General features: G+C 48.7%; 1 protein-coding gene across 2 annotated transcripts in view; it reads right to left on the minus strand.

Moving 5' to 3' along the window:
* The window catches only part of EIF2B3 (eukaryotic translation initiation factor 2B subunit gamma), an 82337-nt gene that overhangs the window by 20381 nt on the left and 42794 nt on the right, over positions 1-19162 (minus strand). For both annotated transcript variants that reach the window (XM_072649227.1, XM_072649226.1), the window contains exons 6-7: positions 10551-10640; positions 837-964 (exon numbers count right to left, since the gene is read on the minus strand). In XM_072649227.1, the coding sequence (XP_072505328.1) occupies positions 837-964; positions 10551-10640 (218 nt within the window). The remainder of the gene's footprint in view (positions 1-836; positions 965-10550; positions 10641-19162) is intronic.

The following is a 19162-nucleotide window of genomic DNA, read 5'->3' on the forward strand; positions in this document are numbered from 1 at the left end:
CGGCTGCCTCCCAGCAGAATGCAGGCTGCTTCCTTCCTCTATTAGCCCCAGAGCCCCGAGAGCAAAGGCTGGACTATGAGAACTGGCAGCAAGGAATACGGGCCCAGTAGTCCAAGGTGCGCAAATTTCTAGGATTTGTCTCTGCGGCTGGGAGAAAGGCCTCTTGGGGCCCCCAGCCCCAGCAAGGCCCCTCTACCACCGACCCAGCCTGCAAGAACACAGGCAATGGCCCAAACCCTGTGGGAGAGCCCCAGAGCCAACCAGGGCAGCCATCAAGTGGATGGCTGACCAAGCTGTGGTATATGAATGGAATGGAATACTATTGTGTTGTAAAAAACGATGAGCTGTCAGACTTCAGAAAAATCTGGAAAGACTTCTATGAACTGATGCGGAGTGAAGTGAGCAGAACACCGTACACAGTAACGGCCACAGTGTATGAGGATTGACTTTGACAGGAAAATGCATCCACATCCAGAGAAAGGACTGTGGAGCCGAATGCAGATCAAAGCAGATTCTTCGCTTTTTTTTGTTGTTTTACTCTGTTTCTTCTTTCTCGCAGTTCTTTCCATTGGACCTAATTTTTCTTTACAACATGACTAATGTGAAAATATGTTTAACATCAATGTAGATGGAGAGCCTGTATTAGACTGCATGCTATCTTGGGGAGGGGGAGAAAATTTAAAACTCAAAAGCGTAACGAAGTGAAGGTTGAAAATGAAAATTAATTAAATAAATAATGATTTAAAAAACCAGGGCAGCAAATTGTGGGTCCCTCTCAGCAAGGCGCTCAGCAGTAGACCTGGCCTCAGCCCTGCAGCCCACATAGCCACACTGACCTCCAGACTTCTGGTCCTTCTTCTCCGAGGTCCGCTCTTTTTCAACGCGTCCCTGTAGTGATGAAGGTGAGGAGAACTGTTTCCTAACTAAGTATGGAATTAGCTCACTCCGGATGGATGTGATTGACCTAGGAAGAAACAAGGACTAGGCATGAAGCACCCCTGGGCATTCTCCCTATCTCACACTGTGATGGGCCCAACTACTTGCCACCCCTCCATTCCCCCCCCCACTCCTTATTTTAACCTTTGAAAGGAAACAGGCTCTGGTTGGCCAGGAGGCCCAGGTTTCAGATTATACAACTTGCCTGGTTTTCTTCACAATTCTGAAACACTGGTGCTTAAAAACACAAGTCTGATTCAGGAGCACCTGCACCGTGTCACGCTTAGTCACTCCAACAATGTGCGCCTTGTGCCAAGGCTCCTCACTGTGAGGATGCCGCCCATGGAGACAGGGGCTGGCCGGCATGCAGTCCTGTGCAGACCCACGTTGCCAGGGCACACGGCAGGCAGCTCGTTCTCCTGCAGGTTCTGGGCTGGCTCGGCTGACAGCTCTCCCAGCTGCCTCTTCCCGGGCAAAGGGGGATCTGCCATCTGCCGCTCAGACACCAGAGCCAATGGCACCAGCTGCTCTCTCTCAGGCCAACCTCTGCCTGGGTGGTGACAGGGAAGTCTGGCCAGTGCCAGAGCCACCCTCACAATGGTGCTAGCTCTGCCCAGGACCTGGCTGCTAAGTGGGGTGGAGGCAGCCCAGCTATGCCCTATCAGTGGGGACTTTCTGCAAGGTTTGATATTCCCTCCCAAATTGATAAGCACATGTTCCCCCTGGGGAAGCCCTAGGCATTTAGGTACCCTGTTTCTGACAGCAGAAGGCAAGCTTCAGCAGGGCTTGACCTCATGGGAAAAACTCTACCCACTTCTGTTATCTGACACACCAGAGAGCACCAGCCAATCCAAACTGTCCCCTGGGAGGCCCATGCTCCACAGAAAAATACACCCAGGCATGAACAGGAAGCCCTGGCCCACTTTGTCCCCAGCCAACTACCAGGCCAGGCCAGCCAGGGGCAGCCATGTTATAAGAGAAATGGATTCCCAGGAAAAATGCTTTTAAAATGTTCTGAGAAATTCCTTAAGACCACAAGAGGCCTTATTCCGCTGACTGCAGAGAGGGGAAGCCAGGGCACCATGGGGTAGGAGGGACCCAGAAGCCTGAGCCAAGGGGAATTCACTTCAGAAAAATCCCCTTTGTTCAGAATCCCCAACACGCATTTTAAACAACCTAAGAAGAAATAATAGCAGAAATCTACGACAATCTTCTGTCTTCAAAAACCTGAGTCAAGCTGCCCAGGTAGGGAGCAGCCCCACTCTGGAGACACTGGGTGAGAGCCCTGCCTTGGGTTAAGCGTGACATGGTGGTGACAAGAGGTGCCCCTCCCCTCTGGCCTTCTCTTCCCATTAAATACATTCCTTTTTCCTGCAATCAATATGTTCTTTTCTATTTCTTTCAGGGGGTGGGGGCTTGATTTGTGATATCCAGGGTTTCATAGATTCTGAGAGAGAAGGGAATATGGATGCCATTAAATCTAACCCCCTTATCTTAAAGATGAGGAAACTGAATCCTAGAGAAGGGACTGGTCCAAGATCACAGATCTGGCATCTGGATTTCCCACCCAGGGCCTCTGATTCCACGTCTGATACTTTCCCCATTAAGATGCCGCAAACACTAAATGCTTACTGTATGCAGAATCCTGGGCCCAGCAGTGACAAATGTACAGGTTCTCTATGCTCCCACCTCTGGTCCTTGGCCCAAGAACTGACTGTCTGGGACACCTGGAAACAGCCAGAGTGTGCTTCAGATGGGGACAAATGCAGGGAGTGTGAATGGAAAGTGGAGGCCAAAGGAAGTTTTTACATGAGAGGCTATGGTGGGTTAGAGTTTGAGCATAACCCAGGAGGCCAGAGGAGCATGCTCTGTGTGCATGCATGTGCCCATGTATGCTCATGCACATGCGTGCATGTGTGTATGCATGCTCAAATGCACATACCTGTGCACTTCAAATTTAAGCACAAAGACTGGACAGCAGCAGGGTCAAGGCAGAACTGGAGGAGTCAAAGTGGAGAAGGGAATTCCCTGTGCCTGTAGCAGTCAAGCATACAGTGCTTCTTCTGCCAGGAAAACTTCCTTGACTCCCCCATACCAAAAGCAGACTCTCCTCACTCTTCTTCCCTCCACTGGCTTTCCCAGAGTCAGGACTTAGAGGGCCAGGGCAAGAAGTAGGAAAGTGTTGGCCATAAGTCTGAGCCCTTGGGCAAGTCCCTTCCCTTGCCTGGGTCTTGCTTCTTCCTGAGCCACCCCCTTCAGTTCTCAATGGATGATGTTCTATCTGTGACCTCTTTGAGGACAGGTGTCCAGATCAGAGAATCAAAACCATGCAAGCCTGGCGATGGAAGGAGATTCAGAAGCCTCAGAGTCTAACCAATATCTGGTGAAGAATATCCTACCACCCCCTTTTCCACATAAGAACCCCTCCAGCACTTGAAGACAGCTGGTGGCACAGTGGCAACAGTGCCAGGCCTGGAGTCGGGACAAGCTGAGTTCAAATGTGACCTCAGACACTTGGTAACTGGGTGACCCTGGGCAAGGCACTTTAACCCCTGTCTACCTCAGTGTTCTCAACTACAAAATGGAGGTAATAACAGCACTCACCTCACAGTGTTGGTGTAAGAACAAATGAGACCATCTGTGAAATGCTTATTCAGCGCAGTTCCTTTTCTTCCTCCTGCTCCCCATTCCCACCCCTCCCTACTTCCCTTCTCCAGGTTTATCTCCCCAAGTCTTCTGAGGATGAAATAAAACGTGCCAAATAAATAAAAACCACCAGTGAACATGATCTATGGTGTGTCCCATAGGTGTGTATCTGCTGAACACTCTCCAATGGCATTTTAATCTGCTTCCTCTGAATAAGGTCATTTAGGGCCCTCCCCACCTTGCAACTATATGAAGAGAAGTTCTCCAGGGAAGGGAGAGCTGCGGCTCTAACAACATGGGGAAAGCTCATGGGCAGACAGCCCGGCCAAGAGGGGCTTTGGGAGCTCCCATCACACCCCACAGTTAATGTCTGGCATCCTCCAATGGAAAGATGGGGTGGGAGGGGGGCAGCAAGAGGCCGGTTCTGATTTTCTGTTCTCCTTGTGTCTTTTTTAATCAGTCAGTGATAAAACATGAAATGGAGGGGGAGGCACTGTCCAGGGTTCCTCACTCTTCTGTTGGGGGCTGAAGCAGAGGGCAAGGGAAGCCTGGAGTTGGTCCAGCTGAGGATATGATGGGCTTGAGCACAGAGGCTCTTTCAAGTGAAGGACATTTCACTCCGGCCTCTCTTTAGCTTCCTAGCCTGGCATTGAGTAACATGGAATCATCTCAGAAACATCTTATTCTAAGTGAGGCTTGGGGAGTCCTAAAGCATTTTTCTCCACGTATGGATGTCCTGAGTTAACTGTGCACGGACATTTCTCAAAAACATCTGGAAAACCGTCTGAACGTTCCAATCTGATATTTGTGTTGTTTCTCATGCTTGAGCCTTGGTCTGAGAACTGGCCATTGCTTCCTGACTCCCTCCCATCCTCAGGGCAACCCTCCACTGGAAGCATCACTATCTCATTAATTTGGTCTCTTCTGAGAATTAAATGATGCAATGAAACCCCAGACTTCCCCCTGGTTTAGATACTTGAATTGGTCTATCAAAGGTCTGCCCTAAGGCAAAGGGGCTCAGGCCTGGCAAACTCCCCTCCCTGGCCAGCTGGGAGCCGTCTTCCTCCAGCTACAGTGGGGGCACTGAGGCCTGGCCCACACAGAGAGTTTCCTTTAGAGACAGACCCCTTCCCAATGGGACAATAAAGAGAAAGGGAATGGGAACATGGGGCCACACCCTCATCCTTCTTCTCAATAATTTTTTTTTTTGGCCTTCAAAGAAAACAGATTTAATCTGGTGTGGTAAACAGGAAATTTAGATTACAAGGCACCAACTTAAAAGCTAAGTATTTAAGCTACAGTATTCTATACTAGCCTCTTCTCCCCCTCTGGGTTTTTCTTTCTGGCAAACTCTTCAAGGACTCTCTAAGGGTACAGTGGTAGTGCTGAGGCTCCCAGCTGGAAGCAGAGAAGGAACAGCAATGCACTCGGACCCCTGGTGGGGTCAGGGCCATAGGGGGAGCATGGAAGGGTGCAGGGCGTGGGCTCTAAACTCCTCCTACCCCCTGCCTGTGAGCTTAGGAAGAGTTTGCTCTCTCACTGGCTCAATGATCCTGAGACCCTGGGGAATGGAGTGGGAGAGGAGGACTAGAAGGATAGTCGAGGCACAAGGGCTCATCACCCATCTGGACTCAAACTTCTGAGCCAGGCAGAGCATTTCAAAGGTTGTAAATGGATCTTAGGATCACAGCTCTAGGACTGGAAAGGAGCTCAAGTCCTACCTCATTTTCCAGATGAGGGAAATGGCAGCCCTTAAAGATTAAATGAGGTACTCAAGTCACTCAGGTAGTAAGTGTCAGACATGGGATTTGAACTCAGCTTCTCTGCCTCTGGGCCCAGGCCTTGTCCCACTGTACTGAGATGCAGGGTCTTGGGGACTGTCAGGGATGGTGCTGAAGGTTTACATTTTATAGAATAGAAAAGTGAGGTGAAAGAGAGAGAGAAAGAGAGAGAGAGAGAGAGAGAGACAAAGAATTTGCCCCGTGTTACATAGTCCCTCTGAGACAGCTCTTGGGTCCATGTTCTCTGATTCCTTGGTAAAGGAACCTGATATCAGCATTCAGGGGTCCAGAGGGACTCTTTGGCAAGGGGCAGAAAGAAAAGCCCCACTCCAGGCAGCCCCCAGCCCCTGGACTTCCTACTGTGTGTTTTGCCCCAGAATGCTCTCTGGCTCCCCAAAGCCAACAGGGGGCCTGCCTTTTAGGCTTCTAAGGAGCCTAGCCCCCACTCCCCTGAAGCCCTCAAACTCACTGTCCTTTCCTCCTGCACAGTTGGGTCTCTGCCCCACAGAAGCTCCCCTGTTCAGGGAGGCCTCAAACGCTATGAAAGCCATGTGACCCCCAGAGCCCTGTGCAGACAGATTCTGTTCCCTCTGGTTTTCTGTTCTCAGACGGCAGGCTCCTTGAGGGTCAAGAGTTTGTACCATGGGTTGTTGGTCCTTCTGCATATAGGAGCAGATCTTCAATAAATAGACCAGAATATGAAGGTATCTATCCATGAATTCATTTACCTACTCCACAAACGCTCCCCAGGAGGGCCCTGTGGTACAGCAGGGAGTATGTTGGATTTGAAATTAGGAAAATGGGTTTGAATACTGCCTTGGACACTTTTGTGTATACGTTTTAGAAGTCTCAGTTTCCTCATCTGTAAAAATGGGCATACTAATAGCACCTACCTCACAGAGTCAGTTAACAAGCCCTTATTAAATGCCTACTGTGTGCCAGGTTCTGGGCTAAGTGCCGGGGTTACAAAGAAAGGGGAATACAGCCCTGCCCCTAATACAGCTTCCATCTGTCTGGATCATGTGAGGAGGGCTGGGAGGTGCTCTGCAGACCTTATAACCATGGGTCAGTGTGAGCCCTTGCTCCTGATTGCCAAGTCCATTCTGGGCTGTCCAGATGAGGCTGAGCACTCTGGACAATCTCTCAAGCACACGGGGGTAACTCACAGTTCACACCATGTCTGTTTCTACACAACAGCAGATCCCACTTCCCAAAGGCTTCTGTTCTGACTTAGACAGGGGTTCCTATCTCAACACGGCAGCTAAGAGACATTAAACAAATTGCCTTGGACATGCAGCCACATTTCTAAGAGCAAGTACCGATTTAAGAAAGATGTGATCGTCAGAATACTGTCCCTCGCTTGTTGCATTCAGTGTGATGCTGCCACCCAGGAATGGGATGATGGACAGCCTGGGGTAAAGCTCTGACCTTGGCTGCTTCCTCAATGATCCCTTTACTTCTGAAGGGAAATCCACACAGGAGCATCCCTTCAGAACACAGCCCTTCAGAAATTCCCCACATTTGTCCTTGCAGTTCCCTCCTACCCAGCTTGGAAATTTGCTGAGTGTGGCATCTCTCTCTTTTCAACTGTTACTAGTAGGGAGAAGGCCACATCTCCTCATCTGGTTATCAGCTGCCAGTCTCAAACTAATCATCTGCCCTCATGGGATGGAAATCAGCCCAGAAGGCAAACTTGTACTGGTGCCACTTGGCTAGAAAAGCACATGGCAGGCTGGCTAACAAGTGGGCACAGGACCCCCAGGGAGGCCGGCTTCCAGGACAAGCATTCTTTTGGCTGACACAGCTCAGGAAACCATTTCCTAAGGAGTCTCAGTCTGTGTCAGGGGAGAGAGCAACTCACATGGATGAAGTCAGGCATCCAAGTACTAGAGACTAGAGGGGATCCTTCTGTGCTTGTGGACTTATCCTGTGATCTATCAGACTGGTATATTGGGCACTGATAGCACGAGCATATCAGAAATGCTCCTCAAGGTAGACCCCCAGCCTTTTGGCCACCTTCTGACTCTAGGAGCAGTACTAAGTGGTTGGGGGCACAACACACTCTTCCCTGGCACTTACGCTTTTTAAAAAAATCTTATTTTTATTGCCATGGTTTGTTTTCACATCACCTCAATGTCTAAAAATAAAGCCACAAAGTGGGGCCGAGTCCAGGAGCACCCACTTAGCTGTTATTATCAGTGGATCTCCAGGGGCTATCTCCCTTTCCCCTTCCCCTCCTCACCTTTGCTTTCCCAATCTAGGGACACAATACCCTCCCACTTCATACCCTCTCTTCCCTGGCCACACCAGCACTAGCCCTGCCAGTCCCCCAATGCCCTTCGTCCCTTCCATCATGGCCTCTACAACTCCTGCTGTCATTAACCAACAGCCCTCTGATTTAAAGCTGGTTCTCTTGGCCTCACTGGGGAGGGAACTGCCTCCCCCTAGAAGACACAGAAATCCTGTCCATGCTCTCCTTGACCAGCTGCACCTTCTCCAACACTGCCCCTGCTCCTGAAAAACACAGACACTAGTCTTGGGGGGCAGGGGGAGGTTTCCGCTACTTCTTGTTCCCCACTCTCACTTCTAGACTCCCTCTATGGGCATTACTCAGCAATCTTTTCTCCTCTGAGAGACACTCTATCCAGATTTATCAGCCTGTCCACATCCTAGGGACCCATTATCGACAGAACATCCCCTCTCTCCACCCCAACCCCCACCCTTATATTAGACGACTGGAATGATGCCTCCATCCCAACTCCCATGACTGATCCCTTCACTCAACCTCAGCGACAGCACAGCATCAACAATCATCCCTGAAAGTCCCATTCATATGAATCCAGCCTTCTGGGAATCCTTTACCCAACAACCTCCTTTCATCCCTCTTTCCCTCTACTCCCCCTCCTCTAGACCTGGTCTTTGTTCTCTCAGTGGCCCCTGGCCCCTCTTTCTTTTCCTCCCTCTTCTCCCAGCTCTTTCTAACCTGGCTTCACTTTCATTCCTTCTCCATCTGCATGCTACAGCTAATCAGATCAATATTACAACATCCTAGATTCTAGAATCCCTCCCTTTTGTCCTATGGCAGGTGATTATGGCTAGAAAAGCCCCGTGCTGGATCACTCCACTATCTACCCCCTCTGTTCCTAGTCTCGTATTGCTGACTGCCACAAAATCTTGCTGACTGGTTCTACTACAAATTGTCATCTATTACCAGCTGGGCCCTCCCTACACTAAGACCCTCCTCTTAACCCTTCCTCATGACTCATTCTCTCATTCTCTCCAGTGGCTGTTACAAACCTGCTCTTCTCTCCTCAAGCTTCTCATTCCTTTCCTTTCTCACCACTTTCAGTAGAGAATTTCTTTTCCAACTCTACTAAGAAAATCAAGTTTTGAAAACAATGGATAGTATTTATTATCTAGGTTTTCTTGAAATGGAAATGTATTGTTTTACATTGAATCCTCTCATGTTCTGCTATGTACGTGGCAATCTTTTTTTATTTTCTCATTTTGTTTTTAAGTTTAAAATGAATTTAAAAAATTACAGCAATAAAAAAGAAAATTGAGACCACTGATTACGAACTCTCTCCTAACGTTCTCTATATGTCAAATCCCCCGCCCTTTGCCCCCCCCCTCCATTGTCTTTGCCAAGGTCGGCTCCTCTCAATACACCCCTGATCCCATTCCCTCCTATTCCCACTACTTAACCTAATTATCTCCCTTCCCTCGAATCTTCCATCTGTTTCCACATTCCTCTCCTGCTTCCCACAAGCATTCCAGGATCTCCCCCATCCTTGAAATGCTCTTAGCAGTTCCCTTAAGATATCTTCTGAAACCTTCCTTCTCTCTCGCCCCCCCATTTCTGGTGGCTCTGCTTTTGCAGGGGCAAAGACAAGACCCTGAGTTTGAGTGGGTTAAAGGACAGAACCCCCCCAAGGTACCATGGAGTCCTGGGGAGAAGCAAAGATCAGAAGCTTCACTGCAAGGAGACACAAGGGAATGATGGAGCTGCGTCCATCCATCTCACCTCCTTCCCTGACAAACCCTCCTTCAAGCCTACCAGCCCCTCAAATATTGTTCTAGCATAAAGGCCTCCTGGAGGACCCGGCAGCCAGGCTCTGCCCGGGTGAGCCGTTCTCCAAGCAGAGGCTGGGTCTAACCCTGTCACTACCAGCTCAAGGCGATCTCACAGCTCCCAATAACACTCCTCTGGGATTTAAAGGCCCAGCTCCAGCTGACTTTCCAAGCTCATTATACACAATTCCCCTATTCCCCTATGGTTGGGCCAAATGGACTTCATCAATCAACAAGCATTTTATTAGGCAATGGTGCCAAGTCCTGGGGGTACAAAAGAAAAGCAGAACCAGCTCCCTAGCTGCCCCTCCCTCCCCTGCCTCCAGGCTGCTCCCCTCTCACTTCTTAGGGAATTCCCAGCTTCCTCCCAAGCTCAGCTGGGAGGCCTCCTTGTGGTCAAGGCACTTTCTCATCTCCTGGCCTTCTCTCCTCACTACTGTCCTTCTAAATTACATTGTATTTGCTTCAGAGAAGCTCTGGAGGCCCCCAGGATTTCCCCTGCTCTAATTAGATCTAATGATCAAATGTCCTGGAGGACAGGGATTGTTCTTGTCTCTGTATCCCCAGTGTGAGGCACACAGCAGTCTAATATTAATACCTGCTTACTGGTTAATTGCTGGGGAGTGGGGGTGGGGGGCGAAGCACACCATGACAGACTCCTCAGAAGCTTAAAGCCTAACCTGTTGAAGACTCCATGCTTTTCAGAGCCACAGTGTCTGAATGATGGCTAAATGGAGATTCTGAGACAAGGATGGATTTAACTTTTACTTAAACTGAGCATGAACCATTGACTTCCAGGCTTCATCTAAATGGCATTTTGAAGTCTAGAAGCCAGTGCAGGGGAGAGAGCACTGGGCCTGAGGTAAAGAAGATCTGAGCTTAGATCTGGCCTCAGACATGACCTGCTGTATAACCCTGAGCAAGCCAATTGACTGTCTGCCTCAGTTTCCTCTCTTGTTAATTGGGGATGATAATAATAGCACCTTCCTCCCAGGGTTGTTGTGAGGATCAAATGTGACATTTGTAAAGCACTTTGCAATTAAAGTTTTGACAAGCTATTAATAATTATTAAAAACTCAAAATCTGATTCTCTCTCCCTCCTTCCCCCAATCTTACCTGTTTTCAACCAGGAAATCTACAACGTATTTCTTCAGGCAGTAAAGATGGGCATCCACAAGACCTGTCTGGAAATGTATTCTAGGATGCCTAGGAAAAAACAACCAGCAAAGAGAAACCTTAGAAATGGTTACTGCTCCTGGCAAGTTCCCTCCGTGCTGAGCTCTTGGGGGTTATGCAGCGGGGATGGGGATGAGGGGAAGACAGGCCTGCATGGGAGGCTTTCCTGGGCTAGGAAGGGGCCTTGAGGAGCATTCCAGCAGCAGACCCTAGAAGGACACCCCCACACTTGGGTCTGCCCTGGATGCTGCACATGACCACTTTGCCCTCAGACAGCCTGGCTCCTTCAAAGTGCTGCCCAAACCAGGCCCATGTAGAAACCAAGACAACATGTGGCCAAATCCATGATCAGTCTTAGCCGGGAAAAGAGGGATTCTTCAGCTGTGGTTTCAGATTTTCTTGAACATCAGCCTTCTCTTTTAAAGTTTGTTGACCTTGGACAACCTTGATTTTCCTGGGCCTCAGTTTCCTCATTTGTAAAATGAGAGGGCTGGAAGGATGAGGCCTCTTCCAACTCTAGGCCTGTGATTCCTTAATCACAGCTCACTGCCTTCTGGCAGAGAGGAAGGACCCTGCTCTTGTCTGGAGAAGTCCTGTCACAGACACAACAAAATATCAAGGTGAAAGCCCATTTATTTACAAACGAAAGAGCAGAAATACCAGTTGTTTTGAACTACATGTCAAAGCCAGCAAAACAAGTGGGAGTGAGAGTCAGTGAAGCCAAAGGGATTTCTCCTAAGAGCAGATCTGACCATGTCACTCTCTCAATCTAATAAACTGCAGTGACTCCCCAGGACCAAATAAAAGCCCCTCTGAAAGCCTCCTTCCCACACCACAGTCTCCTCAGGCTGGCCTTCATGCCCCAGGCACCACCCACCACCACCCACCACCACGTCTCCCTCTCTGTTCCTCTGTCCAGGGTACCTAGAAAGCCTTCTTTCCTCTCACCTACACCTCTTGGAAGCCAGCTTCCTACAAGGCTCGGTTTGAGCACTGGCTTCAACATGATGTCCTTCCTGATCCTTCCATAAGTGTGTTCTCATCTACCTTTCCAGCCTCCTTGCATACCACCCCCCATTTAGAGTTTCCACAAGCCCATTCCCCAAACCAGAACTCCATTTCCCACCTCAATTCATTCGAACAAGCTGTGGCTCATGCCTAGAATGCCCTTCACCCAGAATCTCATCTCAGGGGCCCCCTCCTCTGTGAAGCCTTCTTAGACTTTCCCACACAGCTCTATGTGCTTCTGCCCTCCTCAATTTTCTTCATCCTATACTTATTTGGACGTGTGTGTGTCCTCTCTCAGGAGAAGGTGAACTCACTTCTGCCTCATTTCTGTCTCATTTCTGCCTTTATATCAACAGTCCTGAGCACAGTGCAGGTCAGTGATAGAGTGATAACATAATATATGTTAAACACTTTGCAAACTTAAAAGTGCTATGTAAATGCTCATATACACCCCCATCCATATACAGATATATGTATATGTATATACATGTATGTACATATACATATATACACACACATACAAACACATAAATTTTATATGTATAGACAGATAGAGAGACAGACAGACAGTTGGATAGGTAGCTAGCTAGATAGATAGATGCTTAGCGTCATGGAATTTTTCACTACAACAGTTCAAGGTTGCCATGCCTTGCCCCATTCTTGTGGCCCACTTCAAGGACTGGGAGGTAGAAGTGTACGTGGACCAGGCGACAGAGGCTTCGTTCAATCCACCGTCAGGGAGTGGGTTTGGTCTATATACCTTCTATGAGCTCGATCCTAGTCACTTAAAAAGACTTCTTTCTCACACAACACCCAATTCCCAGAGGTGACTACCTATGACTGACTGATTGAATGAAAGCCTATGTTAAATCACTTGCTACGTGTGAAGAAACCCTGTGGAAAGTTCTGGGGACATTAGAAAAAGTAGGTGTGGCCCTGCTCCCCAGGAGCTCACATTCTTCTCGGGGAGACGCCAGCCAGGGAGGTGTCCAGGGAGGGCAGACCTCATGGCCCTTACAGCCTTTATCTCCTGCCTCTACTGCTTTTCTAAACCAAGAGAAGGTTGGCAGATTTAAAGCCTACTGGCCACTGGGACCCAAAGAGCTCTCTCTTCCCTTAGGAACTTGTTAAGAAGAAAATGCTTGGCTATTGGTATCCCTGAAAGCACTAACTTCAGGCAGTGGGGGGCAAGAGAAGCCAGCCTCAGGACAGAGAGCAGATCTCAGTTCTGTCCCAAGGCCTGGGTAGCCCTGAGGGCTGGGTGGTAGGCACAGGAGAATGGGACAAGCTGGGGGATAATGTTCTACAGGCCTGTGAGGTCACTGACTCTGGCCTTCACTGTCTAATGGGGCTGCAATGCATTAAGATAGTCTCAGATTTGCTTTAGTTCAAAGAGAACGCCATGTATAAATATTTGCAGACCAACATTGGACAAAACAAAACATCCTAAAGAAGCGTGGAGCCAGGGATAAAAGCAGCTCTGGAAAACCCCACCCAGGGAGCAGCAGAGACCTCAGCAGGGGCCAGAGGGAGGTTTTTTCCAAATAAGTAATTACTGTGGTTAAGACCACTCCTGTCCCGCCCCCCCTGCTCTGGTTAAAGCAATTTACCCATATTGTAAAATCTCCAAAGCCTTCTCTCCGCTTCCATTCCTTTCTCACTAGACCCCAAGTTAACCAGCCACTGAACCAGTGGTGGCCCCAACTGCTGACCTGACCCATCCCAGTCCTCTACAGGGGCTGCACAGAAGTGGGTTGCAGCTGGGTGGGCTCAAAGCTCAGTCCAAAGGCCCCTTTTTTTTTTTAACTAAACAGAGAAGAACATTGAAATTCATCTAGAAAAGCCATCCTTGCCCCTGCTTTGCAGATTTCCAGAACTAGTAATACTACCTGCCTGGTGGGGCAGCCCCATTTACAGTGATTAACCGAGTGCTCTGGGTGCTCTGGGGGAGTACTGGCCCAGGGGCAGCAATGGAGGCAGGAAGGAGGATTTCACTCAGCTAGCCTGATGATATTTCCTCGGTGACACAAAATGGTCTAGCCCACACAGAGCCATCGTCAAAGCCTGTGAATGGGACAAGGGAATGGGAAAGGGTAATGAGAGGGAGCAGAGGGAGGGCTCAAGAATGAAGCCCTGACCCCAATCCCTTATCCATACACACACAGGCCCACCACCAGCAGCAACTGAAGCCCTGACTATTAATGACAGCCCCTGGGCTGCCCAGCCCACAGACTCTTCTTCTACCCAGAGACAAATCTGCAAGGACAGCCTGCCCTGGGAATGTTGAGAGCCTGTGGCCTGGCCTCTCCCTGCCTTTGACTACCTGAGAGTGGTTCCATGGGCCCTCTGGAACACGAGGAGTGCAGTGGAGAGAGTGCTGGGTCTAGAGTCAGGAAGACTTGAGCTCAAACTCAACCTCAGCTAGCTAGCTAGCTAGATGCTTAGCGTCATGGAATTTTTCACTACAACAGTTCAAGGTTGCCATGCCTTGCCCCATTCTTGTGGCCCACTTCCTAACCACTGTCTGCCTCAGTTTCCTAATCTGTAAAATGGGAATAATAACCCCTCGGAATAGTGAGGATCAAGTAAGATAATAACTAACATGCTCAGCACAGCCTGGCACACTAAGTGCTAGCATTCCTGATTCTCTGAGGCCAGCAAGCTTAGGGATCTCCCCTGCCCAAAGGAGCCTGGGCTCAGAAGGTTTCAGGAATAATCCAGAAAACTGCTTAGTAACTAGAATGAATGAAATGAACTTGATTTCTAAACAAGCACCTTCACTAGCCCCAGGCTCCCAGGGAGCTGGTTTATAAAAAGGCCTGGCAGGATAGGGCTCCACTCCTTACACCTTTCTGCCCACAACCAAGCTTACCAGTCTCCGAGGTGACAGAGATGAGGTCTCCTATTTCCAATGTTATCTATTCCAGTAGGTCCATACTGCCTCCACTCCTAGGCTGACTGCAAGTTCCCTGAAGGCAGGCACTGTTTCAAATTTACCTTGCTGTCCCCAGTGCCTAATGATGAGGAGGTACTTACTCAGTATCTGCTGAATGGCTGGCAGGGCAAGAGCCTGCCCCAACAAGCTTCCTAATCCTAGGGAGCAAACAACTGGGAAAGTAGTCTGGGCAATCCAGTCAGCAAACGGTCAGTGAGCTCTGGGTGTTCGTGAAGAGACCTCCAAATTCTGATCCATGGGTCAAGGCAACGACCAATCCTGCCTTCAGAAGCCATCATAACCTGCTTCTCAGACAAGAGCTGCTACGGCACCAGACGCACATTTTCAAACATGGCCAGCACACTGTGCTCAACTGTGCTTATTTCTTACAATGGAGAACTCTACTGGGAGGAGAGGGGAGAATCCGAGAGTGATGTGGGGAAGGCTTAAGAACGCCCTCTGATCAGAAGGCCTACATTCAGATTCAGGGAGCCATGGAACAAGAAGGCCTTTCTGCCTCTCCAGGTCCATAGGCTCCATTGGCTTAAGAGTCTAGTGTTTTAGGAGGGGGGGGGGGGGTCACACACCCACCACAGAGACCATTCAGTGGCACAATGTCACCTGTGCAGGCGGTCTCCAGTGCAGTGTCCCAGGGATCTGTGTCTGGCTTTGTGTTGTTTAACATTTTTATCAATAACTGGACTGGTTTAGGGTGGAAAGAGGAGGTTTTGGAAGCCATTATGCTTTAGGGATACCAGGTGGACAAGTGTGGAAGATGGAAGTGACTTGAGGCAGGGAGACCAAGTAGGTGCTGAAGGGCACCAGGATGGGGACCAGGTGAGTTAAAGCAGAAGGGTTCAGGAGAGAAGGAGAGGTAGACAAGACCAGAACTGACTAGATGAGGGCATGAGGGCATACAGAGCTCAGGATGACACTGAGGCAGCAAACCTGGGTCACGGGAAGGATGGCGGTACCCTTGAGAGAAATGGCAAAGTGAAGAAGAAGGGTGGGTTTGGGCCAGTTTGAAATGTCTGATATCAACCGATGTGTTAGCTATCCCTTTGCGTCGCCTGCTAATCTGATCAGCATGCCATCTGGGCCTTTGTAGCACTCGCTGACCTGTCTACTGTGTGACGTTATCCAGGACTGAGCTCATCTGACATCACAGAAGCCTTCTAGAGTGGCCAGGGAAGATAGTACCATTTTACAGATGTGGAAATGGAGGCTTTGAGAGGATGAAGTGATTTGTCCAAGGTCACACAGCTCAGAAGTAGAAAGGCTGGGATTGGCAAAGGTAGAAGAGAAGCAGACTATGAAGAAGCAAACTTCTAAGGTAACATTCCCAAAGCAAAGTTGAACCATAATGTGATATTATTATAAGATTGAGACCAACTGAAAATCAACACATTTGCCAACACATAGCCAGCTAGGCCCATGTTAGACTCAGCCAGCTCAAGACATCATGACTCCACTCTCAGAGTTGGATTCTGTGCTTTGTCAATCTGACATGACACTTTGTCATGAGGGGTTTTTGACTCCATGGGTATGGCTGGGCACCTGGGGGTGGAAAAAGGGGTGAGAAGGAGAAGACAATGTGGCTAGACTTGCCAGGAACAGCCATGTGAGCATGACCAATGGAAGGTCCATCAGTGCCATTCTACAGAGAATAGGGTTTCAGGGAATAACCTTCCCAAGCCAGCTTTAGTGTCAAAGGTCAAAATTAATTTTAAGCAGTGGATTTCAAAGCTCAGTATGATACAGATGAATTCTAAACCACAACCACTGAAAATGTTGTCTCTTAGCAGCCCTTTACCTGCCCTGCCTCATTAAGTAAAGCTCCTCCCTTGGCTTCAAGGTAAGTTGTCTTCAGCCAACAGTACAAATCACCCTCTTAAAAGACATACAGATGCTCCCCGAATGTTGCCAAGATGCCCATTTCTAGACTGGCATGGGGGGAGGGGAAGAGCTCTGTATGCTCTTCATGCCCTGCAACTGGCACACTTTTGGCTGGGGAGATGACAACAGCCGAGCACAGAACATCCCTACTTGTGGCTAAAGGCTTATCAGAGGAAACATGGTGATCGCCCATTCAGGGATGAGAGGTGACCCAAGAGCCTAGGGAGAGTGAGTTCACATTCCTCTCTCAGTGTCTAAGTGAGTTCTAGCTAACAGCAGAGGGCCCTTTGCACAGACACCATTTGGAGGCAGCTCAAAGAGCAGCATAGGAAAGCAGGAGATTTCTCCCCCAAATTCCAGTCCCCGAATCCAAGTAAGTGCCTTTTGGCCATCTTCTCCATGTTCCCTCATCCTCTCAAGCTCGGCGTGCCATTCTCCTTCCCCCAAACATTCCCTCTTCTCAATGTTCCTATTACTGTGGAGGGCACCACCATCTTCTCAGCCCTCCAGGCTTGAGATCTGAGCATCTTCCTCAACTCCACTCTCGTTACCAGGTCTGGACAACACCTTCACAATCCACTCATGAGCATTCTTTAAGTACTTTCTATGTACAAGGCACCATGCCAGATGATGGGGACCCAAAGACCCAAGTCAAACAGTCCTTGCTCTCATTCTAACATGGAAGACCACAGGGGTACAGATGGGCATGTACAAAAAATATACAAAATAACACAAGGTAATTTCTGAAGGCCAGGTGTCCATGGCTGGGGAATCAGGAATGACTTCGTGAAGAACATGGCAAGCAGAGATTCTAAGAGGTGGAGGGGAGGAGGAAGCATATCATTCCAGGTTCAGGAGCAGCCAAAGCAAAGGCACAGGAGGAAGGACAGACTGGCCATATCCTGAGTTACTCATCCCTGTCTTTGCCCCAGAACCCCCCCAGTGCAGGCCCACTGCTACAGTAGCTGCTGGGAGAGGGAATCTCCCCACTACAGCCCATACCAGTGGCTTTCCTAAAGCCTAGGCCTACCTCCAAAGCTTCAGAGATTCCCTCAGTAGACTCTTCTGTCTTTGACCCTTTCAATGAAGGCTCTGTTATGCTGGTTCCACTCACTCACCTGCACAGGACGTGCCATTTTCTATCTCCCTGCCTTTTAACATCTGGGCTCCCCCATTACTTGGCTCTGATTCTGCAGATAGCTGCTATCTGCTTGTGTGTGTACAGGCTGAAGTCTCCCACCTGACACAGGCACTTGATACTTGTTGCACAGGGCTCCTTTCAAGTCATCTCCCTGACCTTCAGCATGTGGGATGAGACAAGCCTTGGACATCAGGATGAGGAGTTAATACTTTATAAAGTGGGCGGTGGAGATCACTGAAGTATTGTGAGTAGAGGAATAATATGTTAAAATAAGCAAAATCTAGGGTACAAATTACCTTTTCTACTAATTCACAACTATTCTTTATCAATTGATTTCTAAACTAATCTTCTAGAAAGTCTGAGATTTAAATGGTACTTCCAGCTCACTGACTGTAAAAAGAATTTTAATCATTTTAAGATCTTATACTGCCACAAAATGTGCCCTCTGGGGCAGGTAAGCCAACTCGGTCGAAGCTGCAAGGCACCGAGAGAGAACAGCGTTGGCACATGTCCAGCAGTAGAAGTGAGTACCACCCGAGGCAGGAAGGTGGTGTGGCTGACACTCTGTGTCAGACATTTAACCTCTGTCTGCCTCAGCGTTCTCATCTGTAAAATGAAGGTGGTAAGAGCACCTCCCCTCCTGGGGCCATCATGAGAATCTAATATTTGCAAAGTTGTCTGTAAACCCTGAAGGGCTGTATGAGTGCTACATGGTCGCTATTAACATTACCACCATTCTCATTCTGGAAATAATACTTCTATTAACTTTCCCTAACATGATAAAGAGATCTAGCTAAAAGTATCTGTAATGGAGAAACGCTACAGGTCTTTCCAAGACCAACATAAAGCAGGAGTGTCCACTCTCGTCATTATTCGATGTAGCTCCAGAAAAGAGAGCTATAACCATAAGACAAGAAAAAGAAATCAAGGAACAAACACAGGCAAAGAAGAAACCAAACTACTAAACGTCCCTGCCAGGATGGTTTAGTTAGAAGAACGCCAGAGACTCAAGTCGCTCAGTCAGTCAGTCAACAAACACTGACTTCATGCCTACCAGGTATCAGGCACTTCGCTCAGGAAAAGTGAAACTGACTAAAACAATGAATAATTTCAGTTCAGTAGCAAGATGTAATAAACGAAAACAATAAAACTCATTGGCCTGTTTGTATATTATTAACAAAATCCAGCAAAGGAAGATAGAAAAAATTCCATCCAAAATCTATTTATCAATTATCAGTCATTCAGGGCTTATAGGATTATAACCACAAACTACTCTTTATGGAGGTTGCCAGGCCTAGAGGCCTGAGGGCTACCCAAGTCTTACCTTACCTATCGCAGGCCTTCGGTTGGCCAAACCGGATAAATGTATGAGAGAAGAGACTTTCCGGAGTCGAACAAGGGTTAGGCTTTATTCAGGGTCCTGGTTACATGTGCAGGGGGAGCTCTTCCTTAGGAGGGAGAGAGAAATCTCCCAAGGAGGCAAAGATCTTACGGTAAGAGATTGGAAGTAGAAGTGTAAGTGGGGAGAGAGGGGGAGGGGAGAGCGAAGAGAGGAAAAACGGAGCCTTCTGT

Source organism: Notamacropus eugenii, chromosome 2, assembly GCF_028372415.1.
Source record: "Notamacropus eugenii isolate mMacEug1 chromosome 2, mMacEug1.pri_v2, whole genome shotgun sequence".
NCBI lineage: Eukaryota > Metazoa > Chordata > Mammalia > Diprotodontia > Macropodidae > Notamacropus > Notamacropus eugenii.